The sequence below is a fragment of the Ictalurus punctatus genome, chromosome 19 (assembly GCF_001660625.3).
Source record: "Ictalurus punctatus breed USDA103 chromosome 19, Coco_2.0, whole genome shotgun sequence".
In the NCBI taxonomy this organism is placed as follows: Eukaryota; Metazoa; Chordata; class Actinopteri; order Siluriformes; family Ictaluridae; genus Ictalurus; species Ictalurus punctatus.
Window position 1 is genome coordinate 14,263,938 of NC_030434.2, and position 27,002 is coordinate 14,290,939.

At 37.1% G+C, this 27,002-nt stretch overlaps 1 protein-coding gene across 2 annotated transcripts; it reads right to left on the minus strand.

Moving 5' to 3' along the window:
* Nucleotides 1–2,996: 2,996 nt before the first annotated feature.
* Nucleotides 2,997–18,002, minus strand: LOC108280029 (shaker-related potassium channel tsha2). Of its 2 annotated transcripts, XM_017494769.3 has the most exons (3): nucleotides 16,267–18,002; nucleotides 14,479–15,315; nucleotides 2,997–4,990 (listed from the first exon to the last, which is right to left on the minus strand). In XM_017494769.3, the coding sequence occupies exon 1, from the start codon at nucleotides 17,738–17,740 to the stop codon at nucleotides 16,289–16,291; it is 1,452 nt and encodes a 483-aa protein (XP_017350258.1). In that variant the 5' UTR covers nucleotides 17,741–18,002; the 3' UTR covers nucleotides 2,997–4,990; nucleotides 14,479–15,315; nucleotides 16,267–16,288. The 2 variants fall into 2 exon arrangements, with proteins under 2 accessions (XP_017350258.1, XP_047018175.1); XM_047162219.2 differs by having other exon boundaries at nucleotides 14,479–18,002.
* Between the last annotated feature and the right edge of the window lie 9,000 nt (nucleotides 18,003–27,002).

Sequence of the window (27,002 nt, forward strand, 5' to 3'; positions counted from 1 at the left end):
TGTTACAAACTGACTGCATGTGGTCTTGCCTGCTTTACTATGCTGCTTGATTTGTGCCTGAAGCAAACTCGAAAGCATCCTCTAGAAAACTGGCTCTTTATAATGTTTTGACATCGATTTGCTCATTTTGGTCCTTCAGACGTTTCATGATAAGGCATTGTGAGGTCTTGATTTAATATGGCGGCCTGTAATTAATGTTCAGTGGAAACATTTCGTTATATCACCTTGAACAAATTTTAACATGGCGTCCTCCAAGAATACCATCCTGGAAGACTTTTATATTCGGTATGTTCATATCCTATTTACTTTGTGATCATACTGTAATGTTTATACGATATATCAGGTATCAAAGCATCTAGCATCCATCTTTCAATCCACAGGATCTACATCACCTAAAGAACAACACACCCACACTACTTATGTGTAATGCATTCTGTAATGAGATCTAAATAACGATATGACACAATATACTGTGTGTAAGGCACCATTTAAGGGTATGTATGCAAATACAGCCAAACAGCATGTGTGCAGTAATGTGTGCAGCGCAACCATTTTTGTTCAACAATGTTCTTATGATTTGCTTATGGTTATAACATGCATTATTGCTCACCATACATAACTAGGAACCTGCACATAGCTAACTATAAATATAGTCTAAATATTTATCTGCATAACTCTTTGTCCTCTAAATCATTCCTCATAACAGATTCAGAAAATATGGATGGTATAAAAGAATATGGGAATGAACTGGACATTAATGTTACATTATATGCCCTGAATATACTACTTGCTTTTCAAGATGGCATATACAGGAACTAATATATCATTGCACACTCAATATATGACTAACTTTCTGACTACACAATGTACAATCATTATTAGCATGTCATAAATATGGAAGTATAGCATTGCACATCCCTATTAATTCATATGGTTAATGTTCTGCAATTGTATACCCATTACAGACAGATTGAAGAACATTTACTGTGCAAATGAATGTGTGATATGAACTGAGTGTCCTCATTTAAAAACATGTGATAAGTTCAGGCTATGCTACCCAGGCTCAAATCAAAGTACCTTGAATTTCTCTCCAACTCTCTTGTGTCTCTCAAGTGTACTGATACCAAAGGGCTCGCAGTAACATAAGCATCGTTAGGTGATGAGCTGTGCAAAACTGAAAGAGACAACATGCACCGTGGGACAAAATCATCACCCTAACTTCAGCAGTGATATTAAAACTTGTTGCTGAAATAATAACAATAATACCTGTCTACTTGTTCATAAGTGGGTCAGTCAGTAGCTGATGAAAGCTGTGCTCCATCACAGTTAGCTAATCCCATTTTGTGGTGGTTAAATATATGCAGCCCTCAAGATCTGGAATCATTTGAAAATAGAGGGTAGCACAGTAGGGAGTACCATGATTTGATATATTTGATGTGTGTGGGGTCCAGTATGAAATCAGATTTCGTTCTTGAAACTGTAGAACATCTTCACATGCAGCACTGTGCTCATATAGGTTCAAATACGCATGTCATGAATACAGCAGAACACATATTTTCAAATGCAGTTAAATCACTGTATTTCACTGAACATGTTGCAAACAAATGTTCTTTTTAAAATCAGGAAGGAAGAACATTAAGGTCTTTACTCTCTAATTCAGCTAATTGTGAGCTTTCCTATTCAAAGTTATGAGTAATATGCATAATAGGGTGAGGTTAAGTGGCGGCTTGCCCATAGAAATTGGTGGGGCAGAGACCAATCATATATCAGCCATTCAACAAATCTTATTCTTCATAAAGTCCTCATTTACAACCCCATACATTTTAACTTCTGTTGAAATACTAATTACCTTGTTTAAGTGGCCAACATTTTTTAAAATGTTGTTATTTGATACATATATAAGCTGACATTCCGCTGATTTGCTCTTCTTTCTAGATGTTGTGTAATCATGGAACGGTGTGCTCACTGCCTTGTTTATCTACATAGGGTTAATATTACACCTAGTGCTCAAAATGGGAACTACAACAAGCACTAACAGGGGCCTACTGGGGAAGAAGTCACTGCCCCATACTCGCTCTATAAGCATCTTCAAGAGGTCCTCACTGCAGCCTGTAGCGCAAAGACGTATTGGATTAGATCCACTACATACTGGATGTTGTAACACGCGTGTGCTGACATTCATCTAAGGTAATTATTAGGTTTACGGTTAGAGTTAGAACCTCCAGTAAGTAGTGGATCTAATGTAATACATCATCGTGCTACAGCCTGCAGTGGGAATACACTCAACATTTTGTTTATGAATGTCGGAGGTGTTATTAATATTGCCTCTACTGTGTTTTATCACACACTGTGACAAGAACCACACCTGCTGTATCAAATATTTTTAATGATCAGCAACCAGAAACCATCATAATTAAACCAATTACTTAAAACTATTTTAAAAATCCAATAAAAATCTATTTCATTAAAGCCATGATCATAACATGTGCGCATCTGAACGATCAACAGATCAAATTTCTTTAGAAATGCGGCAAATTAAAAGTGAGGTATTTTGTCAGAGATGTTCAGTTTGATCAGCTAAGGGAATTGTATCATTTGATATTTTGTTTGTCTATTCGTCTATACTGCAGTCGCTGGCCTTTAGACCAGGCTGCAATTTATTTGTTCTCTTGTTAAAAATGGGTTTACATAGTTAGTTACAAGTTCAGTCACATCTTGAACACGACTCAGTAACAACACTCAACTTCCTAATATGTTAGGAATATATATAAAAATTTACTAGGTAGTAGCCTGTAGCATAAAATTGTGATAAGTGTGTTAAGCTCTTCATTGAATTTTGTTTAAGGCTATATTCCTATCAATATTGTCCTGCCCCACCAAAATCTATGGTCACAATCCGCTCATGAGTGAGTGTATATGCATAATATGATGAGGTACTTTGCACAGTTGTACACTAACTTGTTCACTGAATACCAATTACCTTACATCATAACTGCTTTCAAAATGTATTTATTTACCCATCTATCCATCCAGCCAGCCAGCCAGCCATCAGTAAGCCAACAATCATCATCCCAAACATCTACACTGTCCATAAGAAATCATCAGAAAATCCAGAAACAAACACTTCTTCATCAAAATAGGTCAGATTAAATAGAAAAAAATAATAAGGACCTATTTACAGGAAACAATTCAAAGGCATTTTGCTTCCTCTAGGAACACCTCAAGATGTATAATGACTGAAATGCATGGCTTACTCTACTATTGCTTTCTTTCATGCAGTCCCATTGGTTCTTGGCTGCCATGTGGTCATGTTTATGGAGTTGAAGGAAATTCTTGGACAAAAAACTATATTTCTCTTTCTTTCTTTCTATCATATGGGAAGGCTACTGACACACTTTACCAACAAGTTGGCTTAAGGAACAGTGCTTACTGCAGAACATGTATAGGACATGTGAGTAGAGATTTGCATTTTGAATATTGTAACTGTTCTTCCATAGATTTAAGGTTGCGTAACTGATGTTGCATATTATAATTGCAGATTTCTCTTTTATATGGATAAAGTAGACTTGGATGGAAACAGATTATATATACACAATACAGTGAAATATTTATGCAGCTTGACAGACACCACACCAAAAAAAGGATTTAACATTTGGATGCTGTGAAATGTACCAATATGATATGGATTACACCCTTACACTGCTAATTACCTGGTGATCATGGTTAGATATTGTATTAAAGACTTTGCATAACTGTACCAAGCAGGATACCAGTTGGCACGGCAATGGATGAGAACACGTATAGACACAACAGCCAGCAATGCATAGACACAACAGCTGTTTAGAATGGACAACGAGGACAAGTGAGTCATGCTTTTTTGAACATGATACATAACTGCTTCTGACTGCATGGCAGAGTAAACAACACATTGCTTTAATGAAGGACCAGTCACATGACTGATGCTGCTTTCCCAGGGCGAAGCTTTTGGCAGAAATGAAGATCATGACATTGAGGTAGATGTTTTACATGACAGGTGATACAGCATTCTGATCTGAAGGTTATTTCAAACAATATGAACACATCATTATAAAAAGGAATAATGTGAAATCAAAAGCTTGCAGCTTTTGCCCTGTGCCACATTGTTGAAAAGGGGGACTGAGGCTGTTCATATGATGTGAATATTCTAATGTTCATCCACTCTTCGAAGGCAAAATCATTCACAAGAAAGAAAAAAAATCACTTCATAAAATCAGTAGACATGTTTAAAAAAAGTGTCACCAGTCTAACCATTTTGGTTTTCATAAATTAAAAAAAAAAAACAATTTAAAAAGATAGATTTAACAATGTTACTATCAGCTGTCAAACAACAGAACTATTTTTGATTAATGCTGCCATTGCTCCCATATTCCTTGCTGAATAAATTTGAAGCCATTTTGATTATTTTGTCTTTCATGCTCTGTTTACAAGCATGCAATTCTATATTTTGGTATAGCAGGTGATATGCAACGTTCGTATGCGCCATATTCTTGATGTGTACCTGTGAGAACAAACAAACGCACTCATACCGACACACTCCTGTTCTTATAGCCTAAAATACATCAGGAACACAGTGTGTCATAAAGCATATATGAATATGATCTTTTATTCAAGTAAATTCTCCACTATGCCAGTTCAGTTCAGTGTGTAAAACACTTGCTGTCTTTAGACTATCAGTTTTTCATCTTGAAATTCACTTAGACTCCATGGGTGAAAAGTATTCCTTTATCATGGATTCTTAGAGGTGCTCTCAGCTCCTGCAAAAAGAAATTGTTTATGGTTCTCCGTTGAACATGACCATACTCACACTCCTTTATTTGATGCAATTGTTGATGTGTGAAGCTCCTGTCTGGTCAATTTGATCTTCAAATCCATACATTGGCGAGGCTGTTCTGATTCCTCTGATTTTCCTTGCTCGTTTTGGTAGATCTGGAAAAGGTTTATCATTCTGCTCCTGGGGGGAAAAGGAGAAACGAGTTCACTAGTCTACTGATATAATGTTATCAAAACACTCAAACCGTGTTATGTGGCACACTTAAAACATCAAGTTAAGCAAAATAAGCAGAAACACAGTATTGTGTTTGTACAGTTATCATGACATGGAAACAACAACTTCAAATTGTATAGAAAGCACACAACTCTCAAGTAATACACATGTGCTGGAAAATATTTAAGCCACTGTGAGTGCATATACCATGGTATGTATACCAAGTTCTGCTGAAATCCGTAAACTGATAGGTCTGAAGGGCTTAATGAATTTTCTATAAAAGCAGCTCTGACAGGAAGGAGTCTCCAGTGTCAGTGCTTAGTAACAGTCAGATGTAAAGCTGTAACTTTACGTTTTCCAGCATAGGAGAATATTATTCAAGAGAAAGAAAAATAGATAGACTGGTGATGGAAGGTTTATAAATGTTGCACTTATGTTAACATAATTGATAACAGGAACTATCTTGTGTCATGAACATTAAATATTATAAACATTAATACTATAAATGGACAAAAACTATTATGTTATCTTTAATGAAAAATACGTAACCGTTAGTAAATTGCTGTGGGCAAAACGAATAAAAAACTTTGTGAGGTGCTATTTCCCACTCAGCTGTATAACACCACCTGACACCTAACACCTAATACCTCATCGTGATTTATGCAGGTTAATACACCTTTGTATAACGTTGTCTTACAGAAACACTCTAAAGGAACACTTTATTTTCCTTTAATCAACCCAGTGTTCCTCTGCTGTAACAATTGTGCACTATCATGGACCAGAATTTAGACACATTTCCCTGCACTGAAAAAGACCGAAAAGCTGTTAAGTCAAAACATACTTATAATAGACATCTAAGAGAAGATGATGAATGATATATGCAAGTATCAAATTCAAAACTTCAGCTAAAGATAAAGGTCTCAGGATGAGGTGGACATGAGAGAATGACTTAGCTGTCTAAGCTGTTCTCACTGTTTCACACATTTGTCATGTAACTACATACCTCTCATTTTCTCCTAGTGTCACTGTGGTTACTAAATAATTGATAGAATTAATAAATAAAATGCATTAGGATTAACAAATAAATAATAAGTTGAGTAATTAAGAGGTTAACCACTGGGCTTCCACTCCGGTCTAGTTTACACCTTTTGTTGAGGCTGTCTGGTTTGTGCCTATGAGTGAAAGATTCTTTGTGAAATTATGTGAAACCAACAGGCATCTACATATCCATACAACACAACAAAGTGAGAATATACCCTATTATTGGATATTAATAACCTGGGCCATGTAGACAACCTGCCATTTATAGCTAAGTAAACAGTTCTGAAACATGAGCAGTATGATTATATAAAGTGAAAACAATTGATGGCTAATTTATTATTAATATGTAGATAAGTTGTCATCTCAGCATTACATGAATGTTACATGTGTAAGCATAGCTTTGTGTGTACTATTACCAGGAGATTAATGTTCTCAGAAAGACTAGTCAGTTTTCTGTTTTGTCCCAAACAGGATGGGCCTTTTTAAAGGCTGCTAAGGAGATCTACAATGCAACACTGACACAGAACTGTCAGCATGCATCAGCAACCGACAAAATGTTCCCACTGCTCTGGCAAAGAGCAAGCTTGAGAGTGTGTACGGCCCCTACGTCAAGCCATTTTCTCAAGCCTTGATTATATACTGCTTCGATGTTTTAAATATTACTCGGTTTAATCACACACTTATGGAACTCTGCGAAAAAATAACAGATATGCAATGCATTGCTGAGTTTGTGCCCTGAAAATCCTCTTTGTGCCATACATGCTAACTGCTAATATTAGTTAGCGGTGGCGGTTGGTCAATGGGGGGCGCTCTGGTGCTGTCCCCTTCAGGTTATACAGAGAAGAAGGCTGCTTAAACATGTTAAACATAAGTTAAATATATATTGCTAAATAATCATGAAATAAAATTACTTAGTCGTACTATTCGCCTGGTGGTCATGTTAGCATTTATCCATCCATCTTCTATACCGCTTATCCTTTTCAGGGTCACGAGGAACCTGGAGCCTATCCCAGGGAACATTGGGCACAAGGACAGGACAGGGTGCCAGTCCATCGCAGGGCACAATCACATACACACTCACACATCCATTCATTCTCTACGGACACGTTAGACATGCCAATCAGTCTACCATGTATGTCTTTGGACTGGGGGAGGAAACCGGAGTACCCGGAAACCCCCGCAGGAAACCCCCGCAGCACAGGGTGAACATGCAAACTCCGCGCACATATGGCTATGGCAGCACTCAAACCCCAGACCCTGAAGGTGTGAGGTGAACGTTTTAACCATTAAGCCACCGTGCGCCCCGTTATCATTTATTAAAAAAACAAAAAAACAACATTGTATTTCGTTTATATCTGTATTTCGTTTATATCTGATCCTTGAACTTTTGAAAAGCAGGTGACTTGAAGCTGCTCTCTCACTGGCTTGCTTCAGATTGTCCTCGGGAGGCGCAGCTCATTGCACCCCAGACACGTCCACTTTTGTTGTTAGCGAATGAATATTGAGTTTATATTTTTTGAGCTCATTTGATTGGACCGTTCTCAACAACTCTCTTTCCCACTCAGCAGCATGTCAGTTGACCGGGTTAGGGTTACTGTAAGAGATTGTTAACAACAGAGAAGTAGGCACAACATTTCTTCCAGATGAAAGAAAATTTGGTTTTATCTTCACAAAAAGACCCTTTCACATGGCTTTCAAATTAAGGGGAATAAAACGATAAAAGAGCTTGGACCATATCGACATCTTGATAATGAAATAAGGCTACAGTTTTTTTAAAGAAGCTTAGCATTGCTGAACAGCTAGACAAAGGCTAGAGAATTAGCATTAGAAGGCAAGGGCAAACTTTATTTTCAAGTAGTACTACTGGCCATTGTTTAGGCAACATTAGTGTTGTTTTTTTGAGTGATTACCTCGAATACTTTATTACTGATAATAAACCCACATTAAACTCAAATTCACTGATTCGTGGAACCTTATTGTATGCTTTAACAGTTGATTTTTCCATGTTTAGCTAGACAGTGACGCTACATTGTTTTATCACCTGTTAAATGGCCATTTAACAATTACATTCAGTCCCACTGCCAACACTGTTAGTTAGCAAACAAAGATTAATCTTAAAGCTACAGTGAGCTATAAAATGAGTCTATTTCTCAATGTAACAGTGAACTTGAATTGACGTTTGAAAATGTTGGGCTTCAGAGACACTGTCATGAAACTTAACTGTATTAAATATCTTTCATCATACTGTGAGTTTTTCCACACTGTTCTACTCCTATTATTCCAACATTAAAAATGTGAGTTTGTTTCCAATTAGAAAACCTAGTACAAATTATAAAGAAAATGCTCATCACACAATACTTACTAGACCACAGAATTGTCCATCTTTCTTATAATAAAATGAAGGTATATGATGCATCTTGGAGTTGTATAGACTAGATTTCTAGTCATGGAAAACACCTCAAAATTTAGCAAGAATATAAAATATTAGCGAATTAGTTGTGCTATTAAGAGACTACAACGGCATAGTTAGTGTATTTTTTGCTCATATATGAGCGTAGGAAAATGTGTGAAAAACATTTAAGCATTTCCTAAATGACTAATGTTTGCATGTGGCCAAAAGTTTATGGACACCTTACCATCATACCCATATGTTGTTCTTCCCCAAACTGTCACCACAAAGTTGGAAACACACAATTTTCTAGAATGTCTTTATATGCTGCAGATTTAAGATTTCCCTTCATGGGAACTAGAGACCCAAACATGTTCCAGCATGGCAATGTCCCTATGTACAAAGTGAGCTCCTTGAACACATGGTCTGCCAAAGTTGGAGTGGAACTGAACACCCACTGAACACCTTTGGGATGATCTGGAAAGATGACTGTACCCTGCACCCCAGGCCTCATCACCCAAAATCAGTACCTAACCTCACTAAAGCTCTTGTAGGTGAGTACACAAATCCCCACAGCTATGCTCCAAAATCTAGTGGAAAGCCTTCCCAGAAGAGTGGAGGTTATTATAATAAATCTGATACTAAATCTGGAATGAGATGTGCAAAAACCACAAGTGGGTGTAATGGTCAGGTGTCCACAAACTTTTTGGTGATATAGTGTGAATAGTGACTTACTGTACATGTATTATAACATATATGTTAAAATACACTACAATAGGTTGGAACATGTTAAAATATTTAGTTGCTGAGGTCCATTCTCAGTCCAGTGTATTGCATTTTGGCGTGTACTAGTGCCATGTGAGGACAGATAAATATATTAACACAAACTTTTTATAGGTTAAGTGAATTGCTTTTTTAAAATATATTTTATACACAGTTCTTGAATTGATGCTTGAATTCTTGTTACTTTGTGTATGCTTTAATTTTTACGTTCGGGGATGGTTTTACACTAATCCGTTAAAAGTGTGATAGCTTCTTGAGGCAGTCTTTAAGATGACTAAGACAGAAGCAACAACTGGCATGTTTATAATTCATAGTAAATATGCTGTAAAATGATTTCCTAAAAATAGTGGAAACCTGAAGATGCGTAATATGTATTGATGCTTGTGCCAGCAGGACACCACTGTGTTCCATGCAACCATCCACGTGTTGTAATACAATACAAAGCCACAAATGCCACAAAGGAGTCCACCGCTATGCAGCTGGAGTCCTTGCCAATTCGTCACTACAACAGCGGAAACAAACAGAACACTTCTGGCATGTGTGGAAATATTTCTGACAGACAGGGGGGTGTTAAGAGGTGAGACATAGCTCTGTGTGACACATTTAGAACTATAATAATAATAATAATAATAATAATAATAATAATAATAAATACATGCATACATACATACATAAATAAATCTGTAATTCCCACTTGAAATAACTTTCCATTTTGGAAATTCATTGTATTTATTGTTCATCTATTGATCCTTTTCCATTTGGTAATATTTTATTTATTTATTTATTTATTTATTTATTTATTTATTGCAGCCCACTGATTTTGTGCCTTCACTTGTCCAACCCACTGTGCATCACTGCACTATGACTAAATTAGAAAAGGGAAATGAGTGCAAACAGAAAATGACAAAGCAATTATTAGCAGATGCTGTATAATTTATTTATGAAAAAAATTATTTACTAGTAATAAAGAGCTGAATTGATGAAAAATGGGTATTACTTAAGAAAACACTTTATGTTTGATATACTCTACAATGTCCACATATGTATGAGCTCTAATGCTCTGTTAATTTAAAAAAAAATAAATAAATAAAAAAACCTTTTCTTGAAGGGTGACAATAATTCTGGATTTGACTGCACAGAGCACATATATAGAGTACATGCATGATCACATCTGTGGGTGCAGCTGGATTTTGTGTTCATATGTTACTTCCTAAAATAACATCTGTATTTAAATATAATGGTTGGGTTTTTATTCATGTCTGTTTGTGCAATCAAATTATCACTAATTGCATATTATTTTTATATTTATTTGTGTTTTATTAATTTTCATAAAAGCTGCTGATGACATACAGTACTGTGGAAAAGTTTTAGGCACCCTATTTTTTTTTTATTTTTTTTTTTGTACAAACTTTGTTATAGATTTCTATTTCATGACTTTACATTGTCAAGGCAGTATGAAAAACATTTTAGATTTCCAAACATGTTACAGAAAAATATTTGTATGTCAGTAAAGAAAGCAGCATATTACATAAGACAACACATTTCAGACAAAAAACACAATGAAGGCTGCTGGGTTTTGCTGCAAAAATAAAAAGCGAGTGTGACAGTCAAAGTCTCCAGAAGAACCGTGTCTGGTTCTGCAAAATGCTCAATAAAACTTACAGCTCATTTCCTTATAAAACTGCACTAACTGTACCGGAGACTACTATTTTTATTTATTTATTTTTTGTCACAACAAAGATTGACTTTGTTTCATTTGCTACTATTTACTGCTCTTTACTGTATTTTTTTTTTAATTTAGAAACATTTAATTTCATTATTTTGAAGGCAACTTTACTCTACAGCATTTCTTTGCATGTGCCTAAAACTTTTGCACAGTACTGTATATGGAGGACATATATAAATGTATGATAAAATATGTAACTATGACTAGATTTTGTGTTCTTATTTTTTAAAGTCTGTCTGGTACAGGTTATTTGCTTCATTGACTTTCCTATACTAAAGGGCCTACAGACCAAAAATGTGCACTCTATTAAATTATATAATTTCCGTCTAGGCTCTCTCGCATAGTGCCTTTCAGAGAGTTACACCCAGTGTGAATCTGATAAGTGAAACCCATCCCATTACACTGGCTATAGTTAACCTTGTTATGATTTATTACTAAATCTCTTGTCATTATTTCCACCATATAGAATTTGAACGGTACAATATATCATCAAGGATGGCCTAGCTGCTGTGCCGCACTGAGGATTCCATATCAGGCATCTGTGCTGTGATTTAGACTTTTAGCATTTATCATTTTATGACGACTAGAGCTGATGGAATGGAAAATATGCCTGAATAGATCATGTTTATGGTTTTTCCCCTTTATTTCTAGACCACAGTTACTCAAGGAGGACTATCACCCTGAAGTGTTACAAGGGTTGTCTACACCCAAACACACTTCAATTAAGTAATGGTAAGCTTGAATCCGGTATGTTTAGTGTAGGGAATACTCTGCAGGACTGTGGGAGTCCAGGACTGAACCCTGTTCTCTTGGTCACAATCTAAATGTGCATTACCAAAAACACACAATATCCACTGGCAGTCTGTTGTCATAAATACAATGCAATACAGTGAACAGAGGAATCCTTCCTGTAATGTCCTGATGTAATGTTTCGGAAATTAAATAGGCTGTGATCTATGTCATTTCCAAGTAACACTTGCTCAAGCGTCAAGCTTATGATTCAGCCCAGTGTCTTTTTTTTTCCGGAAACTTACGCCAAACTAGTTTTGCTTTGTTACACATATAAATTGAACTGAGGCAGGTTGTCTGCTTCTGACTCAGGATGTAACACTGTTCAAGCAAATGCATCACTACACTAACACTATACTGTATATTGTACACAGTAAACACAACACAATTGCTAAAGTTTAAGAATTTAATTTTTGATTAATATAAACTTAAACAATAGTAGCTTACATTACATTATGTTACATTATGTTACATTATGTTAATATTTAAGCACATGTTAATTAAGCTATGATGTGTGTGCAAGAATAGCTCTTTATGTCTAAATTTGGTTAAGACAAAACAGATCCACATCGGAATAAAACTTAAGCCATGAATAATTTAGTGAGTAAATCCTTTATTATCATCCTCAATTCCTAATACATTGGGGAAAAGTAGTTAAACAAAAGCTAAACCCAATAATACCAGCCATTAGCATTATTTCCGTGGCATTAATCTTACCTAACATGTCAATTCCACATATTCAAGCTTTTATTTGGTCTGTCCCACAGCTTGGTTTCAAACTGTATGGTAGTTTCCTAAAACTCAGATAGTTAGCTAGCTCAATTTGATATATTCTGCTTAGCCAGCTGGTTTTGTGTTTCACAACAGTGTGTTTAAATTGTTTTCATTACATATTCTTAGTGAGGCCCATAGAGGATATAATTCTGTTATAAGATGGCAAGCTAACCAAGGCATTAGGTATGGAGAAGTATTCATGCCACATTGAAATGTATTCATTATAGTAAAAAAAATTGAAATGCAGAAGTTTAAATGCAAGTGCCTCAGTGAGCTGGTCACATTATGATATTCATGGCACGTAGAATAGATTTAATTCAGATATTAAAGAATTTTGCTGTTACATGAAATCTTGCTCTTGATCACCTACACAACAAATTTCTTCTCTGTGCCTTTCTTGTTTTGCAACCCATTTCATAATCATTACCAACTACACTACTGCATAGTGCCGTGCACGAAACCATCACTAGAGGGAGTACCTTTAATTCAGTGATTAGGGAAAATTACAGTTACACACTGCCACTGATCAAGAATATGAAGTAAGATTAAATAAATAAATAAATAAATAAATAAATAAATAAATAAAAATATCAAATCTGTGGGCTGTGAATGTGCATTCTTTCTAAGTTAAGAGTAGTGTACTGAAAATTCCTCTTCACAGCCAGAGCATATGACATGTTCTACATAAATGCTTTCATACTCTGCAGCTCTTAACCATTTATATGCATGCACATGTACAGTGCCCTACGCTAATGTTGGTACCCTTGTTAAATATGAGAAAAGAAGGCTGTGAAAAATTGTCTTTATTGTTTAAGCTTTTAATCTTTTGTTAAGAAAATTCACAAAAATACTCTGCTCTCATGGATATCAAATAATTACAAACACAACACACGTTTATCCAAAAAAATCTATCTTTGTTAAATATAGGTGTGCAGGTGTGCAAAGTGGCAGTGTGTAACTGTAATTTTCCCTAATGGCTGAATTAAAGGTACTCCCTCTAGTGATGGTTTCGTGCACGGCACTATGCAGCAGTGGAGTTGGTAATGATTATGAAATGGGTTGCAAAACAAGAATTGCACAAAGAAGAAATTTGTTGTGTAGGTGATCAAGAGCCAGATTTATTGTAGCAGCAAAATTCTTAAATATGTCAAATGAATCTATTCAAGATGCCATGAATATCATAATGTGACCAGCTCACTGAGGCACTTGCATTTTATGTGTATGCATGTTACCTTTGTTTATTTTGATTACTCATATTTGGGGTATTATTATTATTATTATTATTATTATTATTATTATTATTATCATCATCATTATTATTATTATTATTATTATTGTCATTTGGTGTATTCAACACAGCTGCATAGTAGATGAGACTTTATTCTTTATTACAGTTCTGTATAAATTACCAAATAATAACATTTTCCAATTTTCAGTTACTTTATGATCTCATTAACATAAGGCTACCTTATAAAGTTGGGCTCTCAGCTCCAGTCATGCTGATCCACTAATCTGCACAGTTTCACGTTTTCCCAAGGCTTCCTACTTAACTGATCCAGATAATCAGAGCATTGCATATCCCTTTATAAACTGGATCAGGTATGACATGTCCAAGGAGAACTTGAAACTGTGCATGAAGGACATACACTTAGTAGTATAAATTTAGTAAATGCTTCCATCTAGTGTTTACATCAGGAATGGTGCCAATGTTTTATCTTAGCCTATGTGGATGTATAATACGTTTTGAATCAATTTCTGAATCAATTAAGTTAATTTAGTGGGACTGCATGTTTGATTTAATTTAGGCTAATGTAATTTTAAAAAAGTCAGCTACAGTTAGCTGGAAACACACACACACACACACACACACACACACACACACACACACACACACACACACACACACACAATTAATTTCAGCAAAGACTGTGCAAGAACTTTAATCAAGCTCACCTTTTGTATGAATTTGCTCCACAGCTTCAGCAGAAAAGAAGTTCAGCAGATCAAAGAGGTTCCATGATTCTCCGGTGCTGATCAGTGAATGGTCGCCGAATCTCTGATCCAGCCAATAAGATTCCAGGTTTCTGCTCCTCGCGACAGACGCAAGTGCCAGTCATAGTGATGGTTGTTGTTGTCCATTTGTTCATTTTTGACCCGTTGTGAAGTGAAAATGTCTCCAGATTTGCTGCAGTGCACATAACATTTGTTTCTGTCCGAAGTGTGGCGCTTCGAGCGATATATATATATATATATATATATATATATATATATATATATATATATATATATATATATATATATATATATATGCGGTGTTGATGTTGACATCCTCGAGAACCAGACTGATAAGTGAAGCGACAATTGTATGTTGCTTTCATTTAGACATTCTTTGCAAAATTATTTTATTATTTGGGCGTCTATAGCTGCCGGATAGGCGTCTTCAATCTAATGTCGTTTGTCTATTTAGGCTACATTACTCGGTCGGCGTTATGTAAAGCAGCAAACTTAAAAGCAACAACAACCTGGCATTGTCTATCAGGGAAAAAAAAAAGAACTTAAGGCAAAACGTTAGGCACGTCCAAAGCACATACTACTGTACAAAAATGTATGCAAAAACTACAAAGGGCACCATACTTAGCCTCATGTTTAGTACAGTAGTACACCGTTTTGGACGTAGCCGTTGGCTGATATCAGAAGATTCAGAACAGTCTGGAAGGTTGCTATAGAAACACTTCCGTCTCCAAAGAGTGTCAGACCCCGCCCCCTCCGTCTTGTCCAATAGATGGCACTCTAGGTTTAGAAACGTGGTCACACAAACACACTGGTTTTGGTAAAGATGCATATTTTGCCATCTTCTCAACCAAAACCCTAGCTTCTACTAATCTTGTTCTTTGAAATAGAACCATAGACCTACATACTATCTCTCTTCTTTCTGGCTTAGCTACACACACATATATATTTGGATGACAAGCAATAATTAGAGAGAAGTGTAATCACAGGGCAAATTAAGTGTAAACGGCGATTAAAACCTGCTTTAAAATGGGACGAAGTGTAATTAAGAGAACAACTGTATAGTGAAAGTGCTCGTCGATAAGTGCCCACTGATCATATTTAATCACACCTGACCTTCACAACCATGGAAAAAAGAAAAAAGAAAAAAGAGGAGCATTACCAAAAACAAGAGCGACACTGAGTGACCTTGCAGTCGCCAGGCGTAGAAGATATATAATAAAAAATAACATGATTTAGATATATTGGTCCTTTTCGCTTTGTTCCGAATATGTCAATCATATGTAAACTTTTAACCCCCAGATACCACCGAAGCTGATAGCCTAATAAATTATTTATTACTAAGAGTACATAAGTAAAGTGCTATTCCGCGAGGTTGGCCTTGCTTATTTAGCCTAGTTGTTTTCTTATATTATTAGGCTATATTTTGAGGCTAGAGATGCAGTCTCTTTCTTTTTAATGTCGATGATCGCAAACATGGAAGACAGTTTTTTTTTTTTAAATATGAGGAAAGAAAGAAAGAAAGAAAGAAAGAAAGAAAGAAAGACCCGAACCGTCCTGTTTTCGCATCCTCGTCTTAGTAATCCCCTGCTAATGAGTTTTGAACTGAAAATGACTCGGTTTAGCGCGCAGGATGCTTGATAATCAGAGCCCGATAACCAGATCTAATCAAGCTGGAGCTCAGGGTGAGGAATTGTGCTCACAGAAATGCGCCTGTGTGTTTGCGGTCACCTTTCGTGTTTGTGTTTTACACTCATACGTCTGTGAGTTTCCCCGTGTAGGCTTTATGGGGAGGACTGCAGTTTGTGTACTTGATTGAGTCCGCGTCTTCCGAATCCAAATAGTCCGATTTGGAGAGGGAAGGCTTGCTCTCGCTCCTGCCGAAATCACCGTAGCCAGGCTGCGGCTGCTGGGGCTGCTGACCACACGTCACGTGCGTGTACTGAAGCTGCTCCTCGTGCTCGGTCTCCCGGTGGTAGAAGTAGTTAAAGTTGGACACGATCACGGGTACAGGCAGCGCAATGGTGAGCACACCAGCGATGGCGCACAGCGAGCCCACGATCTTGCCTCCGATGGTCACGGGGCACATATCTCCATAACCCACGGTGGTCATGGAGACCACGGCCCACCAGAAGGCGTCCGGGATGCTGCTGAAGCCTGACTCGGGGTCGTCTGTCTCGGCGAAGTAAACTGCGCTGGAAAAGAGGATGACACCAATGAAGAGGAAGAAGATCAAAAGACCGAGCTCGCGCATGCTCGCCTGCAGCGTCTTGCCCAAGATCTGAAGGCCTTTGGAGTGGCGCGAGAGCTTAAAGATGCGGAACACGCGCACGAGCCGGATAACACGCAGGATGGCCAATGACATCGCTTGCTGCCCGTTGCCTTGGTGCTCGGCAAGCTCAAGGCCGAGTGTGATGAAGTACGGCATGATTGCCACCACGTCGATAGTGTTCATTATGTTTTTGAAAAACGCCGCCTTGCTTGGGCACGCCAAAAAGCGCACAACCAGCTCGAAGGAGAACCAAATGATGCACAGCGTCTCCACGATGAAAAATGGGTCCGTGAACGGATTCGGCTTCTTCACACTCACCGTGCCGTTTAGCGGGAGTTGCACGTCGTACGACTTGGCGTCTTCCCTGAACTCTGGCAACGTCTCCAGGCAAAAGATGACGATGGAGATCAAAATCACGAGCACGGAGACGATTGCGATCCCTCTGGCCGGTCCTGAACTCTCTGGATATTCAAACAACAGCCACACTTGTCGCTGGAACTCGTTCTCCGGTAACGGGCGCTCCTCCTCTTTAATGAAACCCTCGTCCTCTTTGAAATTCTCAATGACCTCTTCGCCGAGCTCGTAAAACTTGATCTCCTCTATGAAGATGTCCACGGGCACGTTGACAGGTCTCCGAAGTCTCCCGCCCGACTGGTAGAAGTAGAGGATGGCATCAAAGCTCGGCCGGTTGCGGTCGAAGAAGTATTCATTTCTGAGCGGGTCGAAGAAGCGCATCCGCTTTCTTGGGTCGCCGAGCAGAGTTCTTGGGAACTGGGCGAGCGTCTTGAGCTGCGTTTCGAAGCGCAGGCCTGACACGTTGATGACCACCCGCTCGCAGCACTCCTGGTCCGCCCTCTCGGGCTCATAAGCGTCGTGACAGAGGGCGGCCAAGGCCACGGTCTCGTCAAGGTTCTCCCCAGGCACAACAGTCATCTTTTTCTCAGCGTCCTAAAACAGGGCAACGCCGCTTGGTGCCTGCTGCTGCCTTGCCGTTTAGGTGCGCGCTTCAGGTCTGCGTTGTGCCGTCTCGAAAGAACCCCACGGGTTCGGCTCTGTCTCCCCTCGCTTATCTTCTTTGTTTGTCTCTCCGACTCGCTTTTTCACGCCGCCACTGTTTTTTCACGCATTGTTTTTTCGCGCCGGTAGACGCGCGCGCGCTTTGTCCCCAGCTGCCTCCGCGCGCTGGCGGTCTGGACTGCTCCTGGCTGGCTGTTGTCACACGCGCAGCATTAATAAGCAGCATCTCATTGCCCTCCCCAGAATGACGTGCTCAGACGCTCACGCTGAACCAGAAGTGCGAGCACTAACCAAATTCAAGATATTCATGCAACCTTATTTCACCAAAAACATGGCATGATAAAGACGATAAAAATGCTAAACTTACTAAACACCATGAAGACGGTAAAAATACAGCACATGCGTTCTTTTAAAATGCATTCAATATACAGAGCTTCACAAAATAATACTGTCACCGAGAGTTTTCTTTTACCTGTTGCTCTGATCTTTCTTTAAATAAATAATCCAATTTAAGACTTTCGGTTGTGTTTCTAGGCTTGGTTCACCTTGAGGTCGATATTTTGTTTGTGGGAAAAATGTCCACTCTCAAGCTTCTGCAAGAGATAAATGATTGTTGGTTACTTTTCACGGTCACTTCTGCCTCCATGTCAGCGTATGTGCAGTATGGAACGCCAAATGGACCAAAAGCTAGGCGAATTCATGGAAAATTTTGAAGTACAGCTGTGTGTGAAGTCTCATGCAATGCAAAAAAATACACTCTTAAACCGAAACAACATATTACTGTGCGGCACCACACATCATTAAGCCTCCACAACCTAACGTCTGTTTCTTCCCTAATTTCTATCTATGGTCTAGTGTCAAGAACTCTTGCTCAGTGTGTCTGGCATATAGCAAAATTTAAGCTGCAGTGTCCCTATGATGGCTCCGCCTTTCTACTACATGGCAGACTCAGACTACAACTACCAAATCCAAAAAATGTCCAACATTCCAAAGGTTATTTTTCAGCCGTTTTAATACATCAGCCAGGTATTAATAGCAACAGTAAATACATGGTACCATTAAGTTAACATTAGTTTAATGGTAGCATATTACACTTGCAATACAGTAAACCAGAGCAATAATTACATGTGCAATACACTCTACAAGTGCAACAATTGCATGTGCAACACACTAAACCAGCGCAATACTTACATGTGCAATACAATGAACCAGTACAATAATTACAGGCAGACAGATTGTGTACAAATGGAGGAAATTCAAGATCATTGTTACCCTCCCCAGGAGTGGTTGACCAACAAAGACCACTCCAAGAGCAAGACGTGTAATAGTCTGCGAGGTCACAAAGGAGCCCAGGGTAACTTCCAAGCAACTAAAGGCCTCTCTCACACTGGCTAATGTTAATATTCATGAGCCCACCATCAGGAAAACAAAGAACAACAATGATGTGCATGGCAGGTTTGCAAGGAGAAAGCCACTGCTCTCCAAAAAGAACACTGCTGCACGTCTGCAGTTGCTAAAGATCACATGGACAATCCAGAAGGCTATTAGAACAATATTTTGTGAATGGATGAGACCAAAATAGAATTTTTGGTTTAAATGAGAAGGGTTATGTTTGGAGAAAGGAAAACACAGCAAAGAACCTTATCCCATCTGTGAAATATGGTGGTGGTAGTATCATGGTTCGGGCCTGTTTTGCTGCACCTGGGCCAGGATGGCTCACTGATGGAACAATGAATTCTGAAGTATACCAGCAAATTTTAAAGGAAAATGTCAGGACATCTGTCTGTGAACTGTCTCAAGAGAAAGTGGCAGCAAGACGGCAACCCTAAGCACACACCTCATTCTACCAGAGAATGGTTAAAAAAGAAGAAAGTAAAAGTTAATGTTTTGGAATGGCCAAGTCAAAGTCCTGACCTTAATCCAATAGAAATGTTATGGAAAGATCTAAAGCAAGTAGTTCATATGAGGAAACCCACCAACATCCCAGAGTTGAAGTTATTCTGTACTGAGGAATGGGCTAAAATTCCTCCAAGCCGATGTGCAGGACTGATCAACAGTTACCGGAAATGTTTAGGTGCAGTTTTGCTGCACAAGGGGGTCACACCAGATACTGAAAACAAAGGTTCACATACTTTTGCAACTCACAGAAACATAATATTGGATCATTTTCCTCAGTAAATAAATGACCAAGCGTAATATTTTTGTCTCATTTTAATTGGGTTCTTTTTATCTACTTTTAGGACTTGTGTGAAAATCTGATGAAGTTTTAAATCACTATTTATACAGAAACATTCAAACTTCTAAAAGGATCTCAAATTTTCAGGCACCACTGTAGGTAGTTGTTGGTTGCAAATTTAGCCATCATTTAATGTTATTAACTAATTAATGTAGCTATTGTTAGGTAAATAACTTCATGAGAAACCAATAATCATTTCCTTTACTGCATATAATGTAAACAATTATGGTTTACAGCATATGTTTTATGAAGGATAAGAAACTTATCTCACTAACAGACTGCCTACCAATTTTAATATATAAAGAATTTATGGAAAATGTTTAGCATTGAATCACTTTCAATTGTTCATTGTTTTACAAATTCACTGTTCTGAAATTTGCTTTCACTTTCATCCAATCTGGGACATCTTATTCAAAGTGAAGTTTTGACTATCATGAGTTTCATGACTATCATGACTGCAATGGTTTAGTCTGCATGGCTTCATCCAGTTATTGCTGATTCAAGGAGCAGCAACAATTTCTAGATTATTTTTTGGAAATGGTTGTTAATTATGAACATATAAGCATTGTACGTTTAAAACCTTCTGCCCAACTTTCAGTTCCCTTAAGCTCCTTCCTCCACACCTGGCCCAGCTTGCAGAATTAAAAAAAGAACCACAGATGGCTTGCACACTTACTAGTGGAAAGTGGTTTGTTGTGACTTTATTAACAAAGTAGCATGCATTTAATGACAGCATCTGTTTAATCCTGTCAATACTAGTGCCTTTGCTATGGGGTTAGAATTGAGTGTAAACTTTTTTTGTGAATCTCGCTACATTTATTTGTGGATCGTAATCTATTTATTTGGAAATATGAAACAATTCCAACACTGTCTCCTCAGACACTTGACACTTTCTTAGAAATTGGCAGATTTACAATAAGTTGCTTACAAACTAGACTTATATAGGGGTGCTAATTCAGGGTGAGACAAGACACAAGTGATAGTGGTTAGTACATGTGACATGCTGGGGCTGAGGGGAAATGTAGTACCATGACACTCAAAATTGTTTTTAGAAAGTAGGCAAAAATAGCAAGTGCCAGATACGTTGCCTTCCCTTGCAGTCCCCTACACTCTATATGAATAAATAAATGACTAAATAACCATCTTTGCCTAAACTCTGCTTTTTCTGAGGATCTTTTTTCATGAAAATGTTAAATATGTTTTGAATGTGTTTATCGAACAGCCTACTTTGTTTCAATTTGTGTGCCTAAATTGTTTACCTGTGATTTTATGCACATTGTGGTACAACCACTGACTTATTCATACATGTTCAACATGTTTGTTTGTCTTAAAAGTAAACTGTATTCGAATACATAGCAACTTTACTTGCTACTGTTATTCACAATAGTCAGAACAAAACAAAGTGTCACCTATGAGAAGTTTACCATGTTTACCTGGAAAAAAATCTTTCTGTTTGGCTTTTGATTTGAAGTAATAGCACTCCCCAGAGTCCAGACCATGCATATATATGAAAATAATGCATTCTGGGGTGTGTGATTCAGTACAACACAAAGTAAAGTGCCATGACCACCTTGAAGTGCTTTATTTTCATATAAGTGATGTTATTCCGCTTATTCCACTGTGATTTGCCAATGATTACAATGTTTCATTTATTAATGAATGATACAGTGCCACTAATATTGACACCCTTGGTAAATATTAGCAAAGAAGGCTGTGAACTGAAGAGGAGAGTCCAGCAGTGTGGACCTAGAAATTTGAAAGATCTAGACAGATTCTGTATGGAGGAATGGTCTCAGATACCTTGCCACGTATTCTCCAACCTCATCAGGCATTATAGGAGAAGACTCAGAGCTGTTATCTTGGCAAAGGGAGGACTTAGCACAAAGTATTGACTAAAAGGGTGTGAATAACTGTTGCACACCTATATTTAACAAAGATTTTTTTTTTTTTGTTGCTAAACCTGTGTTTTGTTTGCAATTGTTTGATATCCATGAGAGCAGAGTTTTTTTGTGAATTAATTTTAACAAAAGATCAAAAGTTTAAAGAATAAAGACAAATTTTCACAGCCTTCTTTGCTCATATTTATCAAGGGTGCCAGTTAGAGTTGGGTGTTACTGTACTCTAATTACTTTTTCTGATAATGCAGTAAATGTAATGTATTACATTTTAAACTTATGTAATTTGATTACAGTTACTGATGTCAATAAAATTACATTATTGTGTTACAAATTTATTTTTAAGAAAACAATATTAAGTACAATGCATTTTTTAAATAAATTACATTTTGTCCCAAAAATTTTTTTGAACCCCGAGTAATTCTCCACTTGATGTAGTTTGTCACTACATAACAGAATGTCAGTAAAAGAAGACCACCTGTAATTTTATATCTTCAGTGAATTGAGACAAGACCAATCAGACAGAATTTACAAGAAAATACATGGAAATAACAATATTTTATATAACATTAGCTCACAGTCAGTATGAGGAAAAATTGACAGATTTATTTTATACCAATAAAGGAGTTGAAACTGAAACAGTAACATCCTCTGATGCTGAGCAGTAAAACAAGGTGTGTAAATGACTATATGAGTTCCAGTTTACATGAACATGATATGAGCAGAGCATAATGAAAGATAATGTACTTTGCATTGCACTGTAGCAGCTAAACCCATACAATGATAGCTTAGTTGTGCTAACAACACCAACACCAAACTAACCTAACTAACAACACCAAACTAGCCTAGTTAGAAAAGTTATATATTTTATTGGTCTGGTAGTCCTACAAGGTCTGGTAGTCCTACAGTGAAAACACCCGAGGCAAGTGTCATGATAAATCTAACTTTTTCTGATCATGTTGCGCGCTAAAATTACTGAAAGAACTATGAGTTTCACTTTGTAGTGTATAACGTGAAAGTAATGTAATTAATAATCTGATTACTTTTTACATGCAGTAATCAGTAATGTAATCAGATTACAATTTTAAAGTAATTATTAGTAATATGTAGTGGATTACTTTTTTTGAGTAACTTACCCAACACTGATGGCAATATTAGTTGAGGGAATGTATGCCGTGCATTTTAACAGTTTAAACTTATATTTAATGTCAAAAAGTTTCTGTTCTCATTGATAAAGCAATGATAAAGACATCTGAAAATAAACAAATTCTTAAAATTAAATTAAATGTAACATTAGAAATCATGTAACAATAAATCATGTTCATTATTATTACATTCAATAGACACTTCAATTTCTCTGTCAGTCTCCAAAAAAGAAAAAAAGAAGCAATAGAAATTACCTGCATTCACAATTTAATAAATATCAACATGTCGACAAAAATGTATATGAAATTTTATCTTTGATTCAGAGGAATTGAAAACACTGTCATGTTATTTTGGCATTTTGACATCTCAATCTGATCAAGCATCTGTGGGATGTGCTGGACAAACAAGTCTAATCCGTGGAGGCCCCACCTTGCATCTTGCAGGACTTAAAGGATCTGCTGCTAATGTCTTGGTGCCAGATACTGTACCACAGCACACCTTCAGAGGTCTTGTGGAGTCCCTGGCTTGATAGGTCAGAGCTGGTTTTCCAGGGGATTGACATAAGGCAGGTGGTTGTAATGTTATGACTGTTCGGTGTATTTCCAGAAACTAGTGGTAGGAATTTGGCTTTATCACATGACAGGAAGTAAAATTCTTGTGTGTCTACAAAACTCAGACAGTTGTACTCTTTCATGTGCAACTCTCTTAAAACCTTTATAATACTTTAGTAAATTTTTAAAAAAGAAAAATAGGAATAGAGTTTGTGGCAACTAAAATTTGCTTGTTACCAGAAATGGGTTAACAATCATCAAGGTGACAAGGTCACAACACTGTGTGATTCATTTTTTTACTTAAGCAATCATTTACTAACTAGAGCAGGTGCATCAACTGTTGAATATCCCTACACTAGATCCTTCGGCTACATGGTTAGCCCTGTTTCGATCTGATGGACTCTCTTACTGCACAGTTTTAAAGTTTCCTAAAACCCAATTCAACTCATCGGATAATTATTCATTGTTTATGTATCGGGACAGGTGTGAAGGGAATGGAGAGACCTTGAAACAAGGAAGGACTGTATTGTTTAAGATTGCATATTAGCAGGAAGTGAGCATTAAAGTTTGCATAGTCTATGAAAACTCAAATTGAGCACAAAATTTAAGGAAAGTAGTGTTGAAGTCATTAGAGTTGGATAGATATTAAATAGTGTGCATGTTGGTGTATAAACTAGGCCATATGTGCAGGACTGTGCTTACACAGTTAACAGTTTGGGCCATTGAATAGCTGACAGGACAACACATAAAATTTGCACATAAAATGATGCCTATGCTACTGCCATTGAAAATAGTCACTGATTCCCAAATTACATATAGTCCATTTCAAACAGTGTATACATTATTATTTCCTGCCCTATATGTAATACATATAGGGAGTCATTTGTGATTCATCCAGAGAGGTGTAGGCCAAGTAGAAAAGAGTGACATAAGTGTTAGGGTTTTCATTCCAGCAAAACAGCAGCCCTATAAGTTAACATTATAACATTATTTTATAACATTAGTTATAAACTCACTCAACAGATGGAACCAGTGTGACTCCTGCTTAGTTGGAATGAAACATTTTGTGTATAATATTAAACAACCCTGTTCTATAATTAAGTGTTGCTTAAAAAGGAGGACTCCCAAGTGCCTCAATTGTCTAAATTATTTACCTATTATCAGGAAATTGTGATGACATCATTAAATAAACAATGTTAAATAAACAATGATCAATGTAAATGATTCAATTGTTTACTTGAGAATTTAGGGGCACATTCAGAAGTGAGTTAAGCATATGCATTGAGGATTTAATACTAAAGTTTCACACATCAGAATTCAAACCTCAAACATAACTACAGACTTAAACACTATTCAGAAGTTGTGCAGCAGTTGCAGATACAGGGTGGAGTTAAAACAGAGGTGCTGTGTTTTTTAATTTGGACTTATGCCCATTTTTCTTGAACGAGGAGCAGTATTGAGTCCAGGGCCAGTGTCTGATGCAACCACTGTTTGATTTAACCTGAATGTTATGCTGAAATTTATGTTTTGGAGTGTAAATACACTCAAAAACAGTGGAATGACTTTTGAGACAAATATTAAAAATGGTCTCTTTAAGTCCACAAAATGTTTTTTTCTTGGAGGACTTTAATCAATAAAGTTAACTTAAAGTGAGCCATAAGAGTAGCAATAGAGAAATAAAAGTTGGTCAAAGTAGTAAACCAGGATACATACCATAAAAAATAGTTTGCAAGCTTATGTATAATCTAGGCTATATGACCAGGATAGTTAACAGGATCATGGTTGAGCCAACAGGGAAATAAATGCTTCTACAAACGAATAATTATGAAAATAATGAAAAAATAATGTCATGTATATAGAATGATGCCTATGTTACTCTGTTTGTGTCCAAAATCCCAAATGTCATATAGTAGTCCATTACATACAGTACAGAAATGTTTATTTCATAATTTCTGTAGTGCACTAAAATAGGGAGTAATTTGAGATTCTTCCAGAGAGTTGTAGGCCAAGTAGAAAAGAGTGACGTAAACACCGAAAATAGCTTTTTTTCTCATACTCGCCGAGAGAGCTTTCTTTTTCCCATGGAATACCTCGGGCAGCAGCTGCAAAAAAATTGAGAAATGGAATAAAAATACCTCCTTATATTTCTAACGCAGATGGAATACTGCCTTTTTTGTAAGAGAGAGAAAATTCATGCACGTTATTGCTCACCTGTGCAAATGAACTTATACTTCATATCTGATCAGTATATAAGAATAAAAGGCCCATGAAAGATAATATAAAAATATGAAATAAACACAATCGAATTCATCAACAACCTGAAAATCTCTTCCAGCTCCATTGTGCGTAGCAGTCCTTTTACAGCTGTCACACCAATGCCAGAATCCACAGAGAACACCACTTCACAAACCACACCACGGTATACAAACATGGCTGCCACGGACTACAATCCCCAAAACACCTCTCCCCACCGGCATGTTAACACACCTGAATACTGACAAGGCACACCTGTTTCCAATCACACCTCAACCTAAATAAGCTCAGATAAGCTCGGTGTACGCTTACCTGACTTACCAGTCCTTTGTTTTGTGTGCTTTTGTTTTTTATCCTGTTTGTTTTTGTGTTAGTTTTTAAACTCGCTTTGCTTCCTGGTTTTTGTATTTTGTATTTTGCCTCTGAATTGCTGTTGGCTCATTGCCTGACTTTCTCCCTGTCCCGGTTTTCAATTTTGGTTTTGGATTTGGTTTTGGATTTGTCTGCCAGTTGCAATAAACTTCAAACTGCAATTGCATCCATTACATGACAATGGCCTTATCACTCATTCTTCAATGCCACAATTGCGAACAGACAAATTATAGGTAGAAGCATGTACAGTAGCTTGTTTGCCTACTCACTTTATAATTATCACACTTAAGGCTACATAAATGTCATAGCAGACTGCTTGTTCCCATTAACTCTCATTGATTCATTTCTAATCAAAATTATTGGTCAGCCCAATAATGTTCATTATAAAACCGAACCTATAATTGTGCTTTATGTAAATTCAAAATAAGTCTTATAAGTACTATATAGGGGGTTTCTTCTTGTACATATATAATGCAATGGACTTGGATAGCCTTTTCCATAAAAAAAAAGCATTGTTAAGATTACTGTGTATTTTAAGGTCGTTCCCTCCACATATCACTTTATATCATGCTATGCTGCATGTTGATCGAGAGGATGAAGTTCTTAATAATCTAATGTTGACATAAATGTTTTATAAAATATCATAGAGAAAAATGTAGTTTGTGCATTTGAAACATGGAATAATGGCAAAAACACATCATGTTAATGTTGATCCAGACATTGCA

Coding starts and splice junctions, on each gene's coding strand:
- LOC108280029 (XM_017494769.3), bottom strand. CDS start 17,740: ATGACTGTTGTGCCTGGGGAGAACCTTGACGAGACCGTGGCCTTGGCC.